This window comes from Neltuma alba, unplaced genomic scaffold, assembly GCF_004799145.2.
Source record: "Neltuma alba isolate B1F8T4 unplaced genomic scaffold, ASM479914v2 tig00000444_pilon, whole genome shotgun sequence".
Lineage (NCBI taxonomy): Eukaryota > Viridiplantae > Streptophyta > Magnoliopsida > Fabales > Fabaceae > Neltuma > Neltuma alba.
This window is the reverse complement of record NW_021632053.1, coordinates 262,005-280,494: the sequence shown is the minus strand read 5'-3', so window position 1 is coordinate 280,494 and position 18,490 is coordinate 262,005. Positions and strand designations below refer to the sequence as shown.

At 30.6% G+C, this 18,490-nt stretch overlaps 1 protein-coding gene and 1 long non-coding RNA gene across 2 annotated transcripts; both read right to left on the bottom strand.

Moving 5' to 3' along the window:
• Window positions 1-342: 342 nt before the first annotated feature.
• LOC114736350 (uncharacterized) lies at window positions 343-852 on the bottom strand. Its single transcript, XM_028924171.1, has one exon. The coding sequence runs from the start codon at window positions 850-852 to the stop codon at window positions 343-345; it is 510 nt and encodes a 169-aa protein (XP_028780004.1).
• Window positions 853-10,847: 9,995 nt separating this feature from the next.
• On the bottom strand, window positions 10,848-15,692 carry LOC114735291 (uncharacterized). The gene is made up of 3 exons (XR_003739258.1): window positions 15,541-15,692; window positions 14,785-14,957; window positions 10,848-11,016 (listed from the first exon to the last, which is right to left on the bottom strand). It is a non-coding gene; the product is annotated as an uncharacterized LOC114735291 (long non-coding RNA).
• Between the last annotated feature and the right edge of the window lie 2,798 nt (window positions 15,693-18,490).

Sequence of the window (18,490 nt, the reverse complement as noted above, 5' to 3'; positions counted from 1 at the left end):
TGTTCCTCTGGGTAATATTATAATTGCTCTTCCGGAGCCTTCAATTAGTTTTGTATTACCCGCTATAGTATTGACGCTTGCACTATTTATTGTAAGATGAGAAAAATATTTTCTATCTTTGAGTATGGTGTGTGTTGTAGCACTATCTATCAGGCATATATCTTCATTCTTGTGCCCAACAAAAGGAAGAGAAACATCCATATTCTTCACCGAAAAAAAACATTCATTAATATAAATTCGAAGTACATCATGATTAATAATACTCTTAAAAAAAAAGAAATAAATAAACATAAACTAAATTAAAAAGCATAAATAAAGCAAACTAAAATTATCCAAATTCTTCTAATCATGATTCTCAAAGAAATCAGCCACATCCAAATGTGCCATAGCATCAAGGCCATTAACATCATCTAGCTCATTGATATTATCATTTTTGTATGCAAAATTTGCCTCCACATCATCACTTTGAAAAGTCAAATTCGCTTCCACATTATTTGAACTTCTTTTTATAGAAGCCTGATAAAGTTTTGCTAGATGCTCAGGCGTACGACAGGTACGTGACCAATGTCCTTTCATGCCACACCGGTAACATTGATTTTCAACAACTCTTGAAGGGCCATTCTTATCTTTTTTCTGCCCATCCCCAAGTTTCTTCTTTTGGTGGGTATTTGGGTTATAATTGTTGCTTCCCCCACCATAATGACGGTAATTTGTGCGTCCCCTACCACGACCACGGTCTCGGCCACGACCACGACCACGACCGCGTCCACGTGTATGATGATTATTGCGTACAGTCACATTCGCTTCAGGGAATGGAGCTGATCCAGTGGGACGGATCTCATGATTTTTCATTAATAGCTCGTTATTTTGTTCACCCACAAGAAGACATGAGATCAATTCAGAATATTTCTTAAAACCCTTTTCACGATATTGCTGCTGCAGGAGCACATTTGAAGCATGAAAAGTTGAAAATGTTTTTTCTAATAAGTCCTCATCTGTTATTTTCTCACCACATAATTTCAATTGAGAACTTATCTTGAAAACTGCTGAATTATATTCAGTCACAGATTTAAAATCTTGGAGCCTCAAATGCATCCATTCATAACGAGTTTTAGGCAAAATTACCCTTTTTTGATGATCATACCTTTCTTTTAAATTATTCCACAATTCTAACGGGTCTTTTACCGTCAGGTTTTCAGCTTTCAACCCTTCATGCAAATGGTGGCGTAGGAAAATCATAGCCTTAGCCTTGTCTTGGCTAGTTGCTTCATTTCCAGGTAAAATAGTACTTCCTAGACCTTTGGCATCTAGGTGGATTTCAGCATCTAAGACCCAAGACAAATAGTTTTTTCCAGTGATATCAAGAGCCGTAAACTCGAGTTTGGTAAGATTGGCCATGGATCAAACTAAAATGATAATAACAAAAATTAGAATTATAATAAAATTGATGCACACTGAAACACAATAAATAAAATATTAGGATTCAAAAGTCACCCATAAATAAATTATTCTTTAAAATTATAAACAAAATAAATGAATAAATAAACAATGACAAATAAACATATATGAGGGAAAAAAAAAATAAACAACACAAATAATTAGTTACAATAATAATATAGAGACAATGTATATATAAATATATATAGGGGGAAGGGGGTAATGTAAATGCGGTAATATAAATAAATATATAAATATTACAATAGACTAACTAATATATAATAAAAATTAAACTAAAAATAAAAATAAAAATAATGCTACAGTGAGATAAACGAAATAAATATAAATTGATAAATAATGAATAAACAACATATAAATTATTAGGCCTTATTATAAATAAATTATATAAACAACATATATAAACAACATAAATAAATACGAACAAATAGAATGATAGGAAAATATATATATATATATATAAACAGTGTAAATTATATATATATATATATATATGAGAGTTAGTGCAATATAGATAAAACAACAGTAAATTATATATATATATATATATGTATATAAGGGTTAGTACAATATAGATAAAACAACATGGGACACTGTAAATTATATGTATATGAGAGTTAGTACAACACAGATAAAATAATGTAAAATACCATAGATACCAAATGGAGATGATACATAAATTACATCAATTATTTGAAACAAACATAATATTTTACAATGTGACAACAAAAATAAAATGACTTAAAATAAAACAGAATGTTAACATAAAATAAATATATATATAACATAATGAAAAAAAAATTAAAATGTAAAGAAAAGAACAATAGAGTAACATTATATAATATAAAACATGATAATTAAGAAAGGAGATAATATAAAGTTAATATGTAGTCAATACATGGATATATATTGTGATGATTGAGTAAGGAGATAATTAGACGATGAGAAGAGTGCATCATCTTACGAAGGGTTTATACCTCAAATTTTCAGAGCAAGGTCGTGCTGATAACGTGTTGTAAAACTACAAGAAATAAGGAGAATGAAGAGTAGAAAAGAAAGCAAGAGATAGAGAAGACAATGGCCTTTTCAATGAGAAAAGGCCATTGTCTTCTCTATCTCTTGCTTTCTTTTCTACTCTTCATTCTCCTTATTTCTTGTAGTTTTACAACAGGATTAACCATTTTCCATGCTCCACATCTAACACGTCATAGTGGATTAAATTACCTGCACCACATTGACATATTTTTCAAGTGTATTAAGCATTTTAAAATATTTTTTATGTATATCAAGCATTTTAAATTATATTTTAATATATTTAACACCTTGACATTTTTTTTTCATTGTATCCAGTATCCTAAATTATTTTTTGAGACATCTAACACCTTTAAGTGATAAGTGTAAAATTACATAAAAACTCTGTTAAGGTGCTGGTTGCACCTGAAAAACATTTCAGGATGCTGGATATATCACAAATTTAGATGTGTCTTCACCTTTTTTATAATTATTGCATTAAAAAATACATAAATAAATTTTAACTGCTAAAATTTGATGCTGTTCATATTATAAATAACAAAATGTATGTTATTAATTAAGTATTTAGCATCTGTAGTAAACAAAAAATATATTTTTACTCCCTCGGGTCCCTTTTATTAAAAAGAATTCAGGATTTGCTTAATCCTATTATAAGAAACGATATCTAAGGGGTGTTTGGCAACACCAATAAGTGCTTTTAAAAAACACTTTTTCGCAAAATGAGGTAATTTCCTCCACATATTTACTTCGTATACTGTAAAAGTACTTTTAAAACCATGATTTGGTTTTTATCCATGGTATTTATTAAATTTTCTTATATCTTCTTTAATTAAGGGTATTTCTAGAAAAAAAATTAGTATGTCTAGCATTCTTATTGGTCCAACTAATTTTAACTGCATTTTTTTATTCTTGAAAATTAATTATTAGCAGCATACTACTCCGTCCCTAATTATAAGAACCTTCTGGCCAAATTACGCTTTTTAAGAAAACAGTTAAAATTAGTTAAAAGTAATTAATATGTAACAAATGTAAGTTTTTTTTCCAAATATACCCCTAATAAATGTAAGAGAGTAATAATGAGATAAATAGAGAGAGAATGTAATATATGAAATTTATTAGAGATAAAATAGGTAACAATACATTAAATGTTTAGATAAACTCAAATGGGATCTTATAAAAAGGGACAAATTCATTCAAAAAAAGAGATCTTATAATTAGGGACGGAGGGAGTATTTCTTTGATTATTTACATTTTGTTAATATTCTTAATTTTTTTCTAAATTTTTTTCAAAATTTAACTCTTACTCATTGGCCAAAAAAGTTCTTATTAACATTTTTGTTTATATTTTAGTTTACAATATTGCATCTAATTTAATTTTCTTTGTTTTAAGAGTAAAATACTACAACCCCTTTGCATTTTGCCCTAATTATATCAACCTCCTCTTTATTTTGAAAACATATACTTAAATCCAAACTGTTAATTCTGTTAGGAATATTCTAAAAAGATACCTTTTTTTAATTAAAATTTATATTAAAATACTTTTTATTTATTAATTTACCCTTTCAAATACTAAATCCCTAAATTTTGACTAAATTTTTTTAAAGAATTTAAATATTTTTCTTTTTCCTTAATTTTATTTTTTATTTTTGCAAATAGTTATTTATTTAGTGTTTTAATCATATTGGGATACAAAATTAATTAATTTATTTAATATAGACATAAAAACCTTAAATAAAAATTTGATTAGTTCTTAAATATATATAATAGACTAAACACATTATAAATATTTTTAACAAAATTTTTATTTTAAATAATAAACTAAATGATTTTTATTGCCTCTCAAAGTTAGACAATTTATATTATATGATGAAAAAAATATTTATTAATATATATTCTATTCATTTAAAAGAAACCTAAATAAATAAGTTTTATCCTACTGTGAAAAATTAAAATTATAAAATTTTATAATATAATCAAGTTAATAAATTTTATTGCATATTAAAAGTTAAAATGTTGAAAATACATGTACTATTTTTGGTCTTAACCATAAGACTTCGTTCGTAGTCTATGAACAAGATCTTATAATTAAAACCAGAGGTAGTATTAAAATTATTTTTTTTGTTGTATCAAAATTTATTTTTTGATAAATATAAATGTTTAAATAACTTCTATGTTATACTGGTCAAAAATAAATTTTATGTTAAGGAGGAGTGTTTTGGTCAAAATTGAAGTTTAAAAGTTAAACTGAATGGTCACCTAACAGTTGGATAGAAGAAAAGGAAATCTCAAATATGTAAGGAAGATTTGTATACATTAAATTTAATTTCAAGAGTGGTTTATATAAATTTTCAAAATAGAGAAAAGGTTTCTATAATTTAGATAAAATAAATGGTTAGAGTATTTGTAACATCCTGATTTTCATATCTCTAATATTTAAACAAATTTTTATAGAATAGATAGAGGTTAAATACATACATGTAAGTAAAATAATTCTGATTTTATATATGTGGATATGTGTGTGTGTGAGAAAATGGATAAAATAACAATGTTAAGAAGTCTCACATCGACTAGATGATGAAAAGAGGGAGTTCTAGGAGCCTATATATAGGTGGTAGTAGGGGAGAGTTAAAGATGAATTAAATAATTTTCTCATAAAATTGAGACAGTCTCAGTAAAGTGCTATTTACGAGTTTGTGAACCGTTGGATCAAGCTGTAATTTGGTCAACTAGTCCTAGACTTCATGCTCGTTAGTTTCGACGGTTAGATCGTCAATTGAATCCCTGAGTTACAAGTTATTAGGTACGATTTTTATTTATTTATTTTTGATATGGTAGACAAAATACTAGATAGTAAATTAGTGTTTAAATTTTTTCACTGTTGGATTAATCCAAAATTTAGAGAGTAAACTTGTGACATGTAAGACATTAAATTTAACGGTTGGATTAATAATTAGACTTCTATAATAAGAATAAATTAATTCATATTGAGGGTTTTCTATCTAGGTTGTGAATTTGGTTATTCAAATGATATAATTTAATAATTAAAGATAACGTAAGTTAAGAGAACTTATGAATTGAATATAAATTATCATATATATGTTCTTACCCCAAACCTTGAAAAAAATCTTTCGAGTTAGAATTTGGAGTAACAGCTAGAGGGAGCGTTAAATGTTAGAAATTTGTGAGTAGTTTACTCTAATACTATAGAAATAATATTTTAATGTCAATTGTAGATATAAACTCTATTGTGGTATTTTTGAGTACGGGCCTCATTTGTACTTGATTGTTAGCTAGGAGATCAGGTAACTAAATTTCTATCTATTACATGCATTGGTATGTGGTTTGTAAGTGATTTTATAACCAAGTTTCATATACATATATTATTTTAGTATGAACTGTCTTGTAGGATACTATTTTGAAAAATATTGAAATTGTTTGTATTGTTAGAAATTAATAATTATGACTATGAGGTGTTATGAACTGTCTTGTGAGATATTATTTTGAAAATAATTAAAATAATTTGTATTGTTAGAAATTAATGATTATGACTATGAGGTGTTATTTTGGAATTCGGTTGATTATGCATATAGATATATTATTTTGAACCCTGTGCATCTGGTTTGGATGGGAGAAGGAGATGATTGGAGTTATTGATATTTATATATTTATCACGTGGTATTAGTTTTCGTACAGAACTCTATGGTTGGCCACTATTATTGTCCCATTAGTTCTTCGAGGGACTACGACACCCCACTAGTTCTTCGAGGGGGACCCATGGTCCATCGAGTGCTATGTGGTCTTTGGCCTGTCCATATGACTCGTGTGATGAGTTTGTCAGAGTAGTCAGTCAAATGAAAAGAATTTAACCCATGGGTCCAATCGGCAGAAATAAGGAGGATATAAAGATAGATTTGGGTTTATGGATTGCATATGACATGGTATCTGCATTTGATATTTATATCTTTTGAATAAAATGAAAAGTATGTTATCTCTTCTGAAATTTATCAGCTATATGAGATTGGCGGAACTATTTGACTTATATGGTTATTGTGAGTTAAACTATTAAATAAATGTCTATTAATTACTATTAACTTTGTGTATCTCACTTGACACCTCACTAGCCCATGCTAGTATGTATAATAGGTAAGGATTTAGTTACTGAGACGTTATCTCATCTCTATTGTTTAACATTTTTCAAGTGAAAGCTTTAGAGGAAAGACATCAGGAAAGGCTTAGGAGGAGTAAAGCTACATTAACGACTTGTAGCGTCACCTCGATTTATGAGCTATATTGTATCTTGTATATTGCCATCTTAGAATAAATTGTTTTTAATTGATTCATGCATTATTATGTCTTATGTCTTTTGAATGTACTATTGTGGTATGTGTGCTGGTAGTTGATCAGAGACCTATGATCACATGTGATTTGTTTATGAATTTATTATAAAGTATGAATTAAGATTTAATTCTTAATTTTTGATTTATGGGCTATATTATATGTTGTTTTATAACCATATTAGATAAGATTGATCTTTTCTTACATACTTTGTATTTGACTGAGTTAAGAAAATTGTTTTTATCTGTGATATGATGTGTAATTGGGTGCTGCTCTTTTCTATCACATATAACAATATTATATAATTAGTTAGTGTAGATGATTGTGATATAATTTGAATTTATATTTAGTATGGTTTGGTTATAAAAAGTTATTTTTTAAAGTTATTATGAAAAAGTTAAATTTATCGGTTTATTTAGAAAGGTTGTTTCAATAGTTTACTCTTGTTTTAATAGTTACGTTGACTAAAGAAAACAATCTTTCTCTCTTTCTTGTTTTTCCCCCTTTGTTTTAATCTTCTTCGTGGGTTTTGTCCAAAACATTTGATTGATTAGTATAAATTATTACTAATGAATTAGGTTAAAAGTTGGTGATTAAGAAATGTATGATTCATTGCACTTGGCACCCAAACTTTTTGAAACTAAGACGTTCCATAATACCAAGGCAACTAATGTTTCAATCGTCCTATTCATAATATAAGTTGATTTTAACCACGACAGGAACAAAAGTTTATGGTCAATTAAATAGTAGTTACATCATTAAAGATGGAAAAATTGTAGTATTTTTCAAATATACACCCTTATCAAAAATTAATACTACAGTAATTATAATATATTAATTATAATTATTTGTGAAATTTAATTGTACTAAAGAGAAAAATAGAAAAAATATTAAATGTTCTAGATATTATCAAAACGGACTTATATATTTTTTAGAAAAATAAGTTGGAAGAAAAGGACTTATGTTGTGCACATATATGCATATGAAAAGGCAGTCAGGTTGGAAATATATTATGCTCCCTCCATTCTTAATTATTATATCCGATCTTAATTATAAGATCTTGTTTATAGTCTAAAAACGAAGTCTTATAATTAAGACCGGAGGTAGTATAAGAAAAAAAATTTGGAGGATGTGGTATTCCTATATATAATACAATTTACAAAAATATGGCAGTAATTAATATATCTTTTTCTAAAATACCTGTAACCAATAAATAAAAAAACTTGGCCCACCCAATAAAAGTGAACGGACAGGATACACACAAGTATTTATCTTTATATAACGGAAGGGAGAATTGATGTTAATTAGATGTCTTAATTATACATTGGAAGCTAAATAGTTATTTTAAAAAATAAAAATCTGTATATATGATATAACTTTTGCTTTCTTAAAATTAATAATAAAAACCTATTCAAAAATGTGATTGCTGATAAAGTTTAATAGTGTCATGCGATCCATATAATAGAGACGACCTAGAAAGATAAGATTTTGTTATTGTTGTATCAAAGTCAAGGAATTATATTAATATCTTGACGTGAAAAAAAAGAAAAGAAATAAAGAAGACAATTGATTTACGCGTTGGGAATCAAATTAAGTATTTCACTAAATTAACTTATGTTGAAACTTAAAATAAGCTATTTATAAATTAATTACGAAATAAGCAAATGAATATACTCCTCCTGTCCTTAATATAGGACCCAATTGTTGAGTTAGTTTTGATCCTAAATATAAAACCTATTTCTCATATTTATCAATTTTCTCTAAATTACCCTTATGGATACTTCCTCAACTATAATCAATTATAAGAAGGAAAGATGGTATTAAGAAAGATGATTATAGTGTTTTAGGAAAAACGTATCACATTTCTTATAATTAACTAACTTACTTAACTTTTTTAATCTAATCAAATTAGTTAAATGAGTCTTATATTAAGGACCGGAGGAGTATTATAATGTACATGCATAAGTCAGGACAAAACAAAAAAAGGCCAAACAAAGCCTTCCCATGTGAAATTATTCCAAATCCATGGCCCAAAAAAAAAATCTAAATTCATTCCTGACTATAATTCAAATTACTTTTGAAATCATTTATAATTTGATAAAGAAAATAAGGTTAATGTAATTTTTAGTTCCATAAATCTGTATTTATTTTGGCTTTGGTTCCTCAAAACTTTTGGTCCCTCAATTTTTTTAATTTAAAACATTGATTTTTATAATCTAATAAAAATATAGACTATTTTGTCCTTTAAGAGACTAAAACCTATGGTTTGAAACTTGAAAAACCAAAACCAAAACCAAAATGAGAACAAATTTAAAGAATAAAAAATTATATTAACCCAAGAAAATATTATCTTTGTTATTAAATAGAAGTCTAAAATATACTAAAATATACTACCTGTATATAATAAAATATTTATTTCTCACAAAAGTCTCTGGTTGATCCATTGGCATGTGTGTCAGGTGAAGAGGCATGACTTTGACTAACCGTTAACTGTTAAGGATAATTAAGTTTAGAATAAAAAAATCAATTTTAAAAAGGGAAAATCCCAAAAAAGGTCCTTGGAATATGGGAAATACCAGATTGAGTCCTTAAATTTCGAAAATGACAGAATGGGTCATTGACCCAATCTGTCATTTGTGAAATTCAGCGAATTGACAATTTTGCCCTATTTATTCATTCACTACAATGATTCAAGGAATCACTATAAGAGTTTAGGTGTTACCTAGATTCGTATAGCGAATAACTATTCACTTTTTCATAGTCAGGTATCTTGTTATTAACTACAACTAATGCTGTAATCACTAGAACAATGTAAGCATTACCTAGATTTGTGTAGAGAATAACTACTCATTTTTTCATAGTCAAATATCTTATTATTGTCAGGTACCTTATTATTAATTACAACGAATCTTGTAATCACGAGAACAGTGTAAGCGTTACCTAGATTTGTTTAGAGAATAACTACTCACTTTTGCTCAGGGGCAAAAATGTCAATTCGCCTGAATTTCACAAATAACAGATTGGGTCATTTGACCCAATTTAAGGGCCCAATCTGGGATTTGGCGTATTCCAAGGGCTTTTTCTGGAATTTTTCCTTTTAAAAATAAAACCTGACTTAAATAACTTTCTTAATATGTATAAGGTACGCATTTGTAACCCATATTTGGGATCATATAGTTATAAAATAAATATTTTGAAATCACTTAGACTAAGTAACAATAACGCAATATCTGATTTTTTTTTATTCTTCTTTTTTCTCATTTAAAAACCAAAATAAAAATTTTAAAATCAAATGATAAAATTACCCTCCGCCCATAAATTAAACTATTGAATATCAGGCTGCTGCTGCTGCTTTTCTTTTTGTTTTTTTTTTTTGTTGAGCAAATGCATTGGGACTACATAAGCAAAGAACGCCATACCAAAGGGTATGGCTGGGTAATGATTGTATTTGATTGGAGCAGCATTGTAGAAGCATGCATTATGGGAAATTAATTAGACCTCTTTCTTTGAACCCCACTTGCCTCTCTATTTGGTGTGAAGCAATATTATATACTCATGGGGAGCCATTTCATGTACATCAAGCAGATGCATGTATTTACCTTAAAAAGTTTTCAGGTGAATTACTAAGGATATTCTCAAACCACTTTAGGCTTTAGAGGCTTGGAGCGTATTAAAAAGTTTTTGCTTCTCCCATCATGTGCTTCCTAGGAGTCAAACTTTGTTTTCCTCCCTAAAAAGGTGAGGCCAATACTAACAAAAAATAAAAAGAAGACCCAAGAAAGATTGTAACAGGCAAAAAGCCCTGTACCAAAGTTTTACATTTTCCAAATAATACCAAGAATGCATACTAAAGGGTCCACATAAGTCTTGCTGCACCTGTTACCTTCTAACAGTGAACAAAACAAAGCAAAGCTAGACTTCATAAACAATAGAAAGAAAGGAGGGAGGCAAAGGCCCTGATCAAGAGTGGTAATTATTTATGAGGTTCTTCTCATAGTAAGTCACTGCTTCCAACATAATCTTTGGATTCCAAGGCGCTAACCGTGTTTGTTTTACCTTTTAGACAGAATAGAGGCCAGGCCCACCCTCCATCCATACAACATAGAGAGGCCGTGCCTTTGAGGAAGAAGGGAAGCCAGGCCTGTACGTGAGCTGTTGGTAAAACTAATCTGCTTGGCACTTGGCTCTGAGGACCTGAAATTATTTCAGCATTTTACAGGAAATCAGTAAGAACTTGGTGATGCTCTTGGCATGTGAAAGATATAAATTCCCAAAAACTAATCGTTTCGGCGACGGGGAAACATTAAGGAAAGTAAAAAGCATCATAAACCTAGCTTGTGACGGTGGCATCAGGTATGCATTATGAGCAATAGAGCATATAAATTAAACCAACTCTGAATTTTGTTCAAATAACAGACTTTTCTAAGGATCCTCGTAGAACCTGCAACAATCAGATGATTTTGGGGAAACTATATTTGGGGCTATCCTCTATTATTGCTCGAAAATGTAGACAATCACTAATCTCTCCCACTCTGTATCACTCAGCTAGGAAGCCTACCTCTTACTGCTAAGAAAAAGTTAACTCTCAAAAACAGAAAATTAACAAGAACCAAAAGAGAAAATCCTTTCCAGGCTGATTTTCAAGAGACAAGGCCCACTCCTCACGCTACATTGCTTCCCCCAACCCCCACTTTCTAGCGAGAGTTACGACGAGATCCCAAAAAATAATCACAAAACAAGTCTCAGAGATTGTCATTTTCTACTTTGGAACTTATCATTACAAGCTGCTTATGTTGTTATTAAAACTCTTTAGTAATTATTTTTCTTGTTTGGGACCTCATTGTAATGCTCCCCACTTTCTAATCTGACCTAATCATAAATCGTTAACCAGCATTATTCCTATTCTGCCCTTCCCATGTGCATTATTATTATCAGCGTTTTGGTTTGGCCCTGATCCTCCTCCCTTGGCCCTTCTCTTGTCAACTCTGGCCCCATGATTTAACAGGCCCATAAGTTCTGTTTAGTTTACAGAATATAAGCTCAAAGCAAGCAGACTGGTATAACCGAAAAAGGCGTTTGATACACACACCCCTTTTCAGTTTTACCAGTCTGCTTGCTTGTATAACTGAAAAAGGTGCTTGTTACTGGGGATTTAATCCCCAATATTTTTTTAATTTTCTCTGTTCAGGCTTAAGCCTTCCTTTGTATCAAAAAAAGAAAAAGGTGTTTGATAAGGAGAAATTGCCTGGTTATGTAAAAGATTAAAAAGAAATTGAAAACAGCGTTCCGAAAATACCATTCCTCTAAAGAATAATAAAATATGATCTTTAAATTTTTCAACAATAAAATGTATCAAAATAATCATTTTTAATTATCATTATCAATAGAATATAATAAAAAAGGAAACAGAAAATTGTATTATAATAATAAAAAATTATTATTAATTTTTAATTCTAAACATTTCATACTCGCTGATCAAAATATTAAAATGATCAATAATGTGAAAATCAATTGAAAAAAATTAAAAAAAAAAACTTAACAATACTGATCTATTCTTTAATAGATCAAATGAATAAGATCTTGATCTTTCAAAATAAGAAAATAAAGATAAATAGGCAACATGCTAGATTGTTCAATTGTGAAATGAATGCACCAGAACCTGATATAAAATAAAACTTTCTAAATCTAACAAATAAAATAGAACTCACAAGACTTTCAGGGATATCATCATATGACCCATATTTATTACACTTTCACAGATCTATCCTTTTCCTAATAGATTTTGATCTTGTCATTCGAGTTACGGGCGCAAATGAGGATGTTAAACCTCAGGGAGATTGCTGACAAAACTACCCATGTAATGTTCAATTCTTTAATGAAAATGCGGTCAACTATTTAGTACGGTGCCTTCAACAAAGAGAGGTAGACGATAGTGGTTGCATTACTAAAGAAGAAAAAGAGGAATATGAAGATAAAAATGAGACTCATCAACGTACAGAGGTATTAGGTTGTTGTTTGATCAGTCAGATTTTCATTTTCACCATCCTCCCTAATATTACAACCAGCATTCTCTACCTTGACCTTTCCAAAGGCCAACTGCACTTTCAACAAAGGAACAAACCTCACATTGGCAATACCGGCAGCGATCTTACTGAAGTTCAACATTGCCATTCATGCTGACTTGGATTACAAGATTGGAATCTATTGCGAGAAATCCATGGAAGTCTGGATAGATGAAGCTATGTGATAACGCTCCTAGAATAATCAAGAACTTGAATTTACTTTTCTTGGATGCAGGGCCCGACATAAAATAAAAATCTCAATATAATAATAATAATCATAAATTTATAACAAAATAGAATTCTCAAGACTTCATGAGCATGATCAAATAGCCTCACCTCTATCAGACTTCCACGGACCTATATATTGTTCTTGTTAGAATTAACCCGGAAGTGACGCAAATATTTTTACATATCTTCCCCTAAAACATCTCTTCTATCACATGCCTACTATCGAATATCATTTTCAGTCACACCTTCCTTTCCTTTCCTATCCTAAAGCTTATAGATTGTAGAAAACAAAAAAGACAACTCATATTGCATTCAAATATTCCCAACTTAAAATGTTAGCTCATCAAAATAGGATCAGAAAACCTCTTGAAATTGAGGTGTGTTTCTGCTAATATCTTCTATCCAACCAAGTCAACTCAAACACAGATCTATTATCAACATCACCCACATCACTACTTGACAGTGAAATATAACCCAATATAGTCCCTGTTTCACTTTTTCCTCCTTTGGAATGGGCAATAACTATATGAGAGCATGCAAGCTACATTCAAAAGCTCCAATCTCAGAAAAACCCAAGTATCGGCATTGATTCAACCTTGGGGGAGGCATTTGGGCAATGCTTCCCAAAAATGCTTTTGATATTGATTTAAAACAATGAGGGTGAGGGAAATGAAAATGCATAGTTTGATTAAGTACAAAAACAAATCTCTCTAATATGACAAATTCTTACTTTGATTGAATTCAAAATAAAATTTGAAATTAATTTCTGGAGATGGCCAAAACATTTCAACAATTTTGGAGATTTCTTCAGCCACAAAAATCAATTCAACCAAAAGCTTTAAAATTATCCATTCCTTATCATAAGTACATTCATTAGCTTACTATTCATTTCTTTCTGTCCTCAAAGAAGAAGAAAATCTTTAAAAGAGATGGCATCGATTGATGCATTGTATTTTTCTAGTTATTGATGAAAGAAAGATGAATTTGAAAATGGAGAAGTTGATTTGAGGAACAAGTCTTGGACACTAAAGTGGATATCAAGAGCAAAATTTGGACAAAGGTGAATGCTTGTGACTTGATGTCATGAACACCATAATGGGTGTCTACAGCACTATTGGAATAGTGGTGATTGCTTGTGGCTTGATCAAAGCAAAAGTTTTCAGGGAAGATTGCCTGAGTATCCATAGGAAAATTGAACAAAGGCTTATTCTCGAACTTTTGCATATTGGGCCCAGCCAATGCTTGTGGCTTCTACGCTCTCCCATAGCTTTTAAGAAAAAAATATGAAAGAAAGAGTATATACAGAATATACTGGGTTAAATCATAAAAACGTGAACTCAGCCTCTCAATTTCTAAGGATCCTGATCCATCAAAAAAAGGTGCCCTTTCCAATGACTTAGTGAAACAAGCAAAATTAACTGTGAAACATGATGAGCCACTGATCAAATAAAATCCATACAAGTGCGCAAGCATGTCTACCACAGAAAGAAAGCATCTATACATGTGTGCATGAATTTCTACCACAGAAAGAAAGCATGCAGAAACTTAAACTAACATATGATATCCTATAAACAAAAGCCAAGGGTTTTGATGAGAATTTTGCAACATGCCCATCAAGAAGGAAACTACCATCTACCAAAACCACAATCATAACTGAGAAAGTAACACATACACGGTATGAGATGACATTGCTTGAGCAACTGTTGACATGCCTTGTCTTTGCTTGTGCTTAGGGTTGGCCGTACATAACACATATACACGTCCTCGACGCTTAACTGTCCGACAGAACTCACACATCTTCTTCACAGATGACCTTACCTTCATGATTACTCAAACGTCTACAACCTGTCAAAGTAGCCTTAGTAAGCATAATTAACCACATAACCACAGCAAGATCCACACCTAGGGATGAGTTCCACGTGCTGCTCTATGATAACATATTTACAGAATGCACCAACCGTATCTGATAAAATGATCAATTCGTCATCCTAAAAATTGAAGTATGCCAACCCTGCCCGAACTTGATTAAGAAAAACCACAAAGGGGGAAAACCATTGGCCGAATAGAAGAAATGGTGGAGGCATGAAAACCGTGAATAAAGTATTTACTTCCGAAAAACCCAACCAGATATCCAGCTAAAAATTATATATAAATTGTCAAAGAGTATGGTAAAGTCACGTCAAAAAGAACAAAAGAAGAAGAGAAAAAGAGTATGGTGGAGTTATGCCATTGTTGTGCCAGAGAAAACGAAAATGAGAAGCCAAGATCAACACAGAGCACGAGCAGACGGGATTATTTTCGAAATTTCTAGAAAGGATGAATTGAAGCATATCCGAAATATCCAATCCAACTGAATTTACAAATCAAACAAAATCATTGTTCTCAGCATCAGCTTATGTTAAGGAACTGAAAAAAAAGAAAATGGTACCTGGGAAGAGGACAGTGGAGTCGGCGGCGCCGGCTGGAGGTGCTCCGCAGATGTCAGCGGCTAGCAAGCAGAGAGGCGAAGAAGCAGAAAGGCAAAAGCCAACGGGGATGATGCCATAGCAGTTAGGGCATATTCATGGATGGGCAATTGTGGAATATTGAAAATTAGGCATGGTATTTTAGTTAATACATGACATATTTACTTTCCTCCTCTTTTTGCCTATGACCAGAGCTGGGAATAGACTACACAATTTATTAGGAGTATATAATAGAAATAGGCTCAAAGCGCAAGCTTTTTTGAAAGCGTGTTTCCATTAAAATGTTAGGCCTAAATTTTTTAATAAGCCTATTAAGCTTGTCACATCAGCTTGTACATGTTATCATCAAAGAGTAAAAAATTAGACTGAACCAACCAATTCAATCAAAAAACTAGTGAACCACCTGGTGGCCTGGTTTAGTTTGGATGTTAAACAAGGAGGGAGTTAAACGATCAAATCGGAGTGAAACGGTGAAAACCGATGAAAATCGGCAATGAATCGGTTTGGATGATTATGTTATTATTAGTCTTATTTTTTTTCATTTAACTTCTAATATATCAACCCCTATAGATTTAAATGAATTTTAATAATGATTTTGGTATCAATGATTATTAATTTTAGTTAATGATGAACTATAAAGATCAAAATTCTTAATGTTATTATATTTTGTTATTGTTACAATTAAACTATTGTTATATTTTCTTATATTTTGTTATTAGTGATTATTAATGTTGTTATATTTTGCTATTTTTAATTATATTATATTATTTTAATATGACTAATTTGACTCTGAGTTGATCCTAGTTCGATCAACTGACCTTGAGCCGCTACTTTAATATGTTTAGTGACCATCTGGTTTTTCGTTCCTTATTTATAATTTTAGTCTTTTTTTGTGAATAGTACAAGACTAAAACCCATATTGTTATATCTTCACTGCTCGTGGGAAAGACACTCCCATGAAACAAAAATATAGTTCTTGTACTTTCTCAAGTGACTTCACAAAAAATAGTAACCACATTCTTTAACTCAAAGCTAAGATTGGCAAGCTTATCAGCACAAACATTACCTTACCTATATACATGTCGTATCCTAATTCTAACAAAATTTTCTAATTCCTTACAAATTCCAAAAGACTAGACGTCACATCCAACTCATCAACTACATTACAAAAATATTTACAATAGATAAAAAAAATCACTTTCAACAATAAGAGATTGTATACCAAGGTAGTTAGCCAATTTCAGTTGTAATTACCAATCTAGCCAATTTAGCCAGTCCCTTTGAAGCCCCATTAGTATTCAATTTAACCCAATCCTCCTGTGGTGCTATCTACTTTATATTTATTTCTTGCCTTGTTAGATTCCTTAAGTACAATCCACAAATAGCTTTTTCTACTTCATTTACATAGCTATTTATGACCAAGCACGGGCTGTTAGGGGGTTTATAACCATCCTCAAGCAACCCCTTATTCCTCCAACTCCAAAACATCCAACTTTAAACGCTATATCCTCCGTTTCCTTTTCTTTCTACTTAAACACCATCAAAACCAATCTTTTCCTCGCAGAACATAAAAATCCGAAACAAAACTTCTCTCTCCCAATTGCTACCATACCTCTCTACCATAATCTCTTAACACATGCATCACTATTTCTGGCTCGCTATTACATTTATAGAGCAGGGCTTCCGCCCATCAATCTACTTTTCCTCTTAATAATAGGTAGTATTTATTTGCTACTAACCATAAGAAAACTTGGATCCTCCTAGGATCCTTTAATCCCCAAAATTTTTCCTATAAGCTATCACATACTCCACCTTCGATTTTTAGCTTATTATACACACCAAAAACTCCAAATTTATCCTGTTAGGCTAGCTTAGGCCTCTTATAATTTTGGTTAATAGTTAATTATTCTACCCTACCCCTAGGTTTTTAATCATGTCGACTATTGTGAAATATTCAACCTCTTTGGTTGAAACCTGCAACCTGGCCGTTCCCGCTTGCTCTCCATGATCGGTCTATCACACTCAATTATTCACTCTCATACCTCTATTATCTGATTTGAAATGTGAAACATTTCTGACCTCCTAAACCCCTATCATTCATGTTCATCATTCGTCTGACCTCCATTCTCTATTCTATCCGTAATAGCCCAGACTGAAAGATTACCGTTCATACTCCCATTCAATGTAGGAAACTTGGGTGAACCTTGTTGTGACGTCCTAATTTTTTTATCATTAAAGTAAATTTTTAAGATCAAATAGAAAAAAGTTAAATATATATATGAAAGAAATTAAAATAATTATAATCATATGTATTTGTGTATATGTATAAATATATATAAATAAATTGATAAAATAATAATATTGAGAAGTCTCACATAAACTAAATGATAGGAAGATAGAACTTTAGGAGTCTATATAGCGGTGGTAGTAGGGGAGAGTTAAGAATAAGTTAAATAATTTTTGCACAAAACTGAAACAGTCTTAGTAAAGTGCTGTTTATGAGTTTGTGAACCATTAGATTGAGTTGAAATTTGGTTAGCCAGTCTGACACTTCAAACTCATCATAGTAAATTATTGTTTTAAAATTTGTTCACTATTAGATTGAGCCAGAATTTAGAGAATCAATTTGTGACATTTAAGAAGTTAAAGTCAACACTAGGATCAATAATTAGACTCCTATAGTTTGTCTGAGTTCTTCAAAGATAGAAAATAAGCTATAAATTGGGAGTGTTCTATCTATGTTACAAATTTAGTGATTCTAATGATATAATTTAATAATTAAAGAGTAATCTGAGTTAAGAGAGCCTAGGAATTGAATCTAAATTCTCATACATATGTTTTTACTCTAAACCTTAGAAAAAGCCGATCCAATTAGAATTCTGAGTAACAGATGAAGGCCTTAGAGGAGGAGTT

Coding starts and splice junctions, on each gene's coding strand:
- LOC114736350 (XM_028924171.1), bottom strand. CDS start 852: ATGAAAAATCATGAGATCCGTCCCACTGGATCAGCTCCATTCCCTGAA.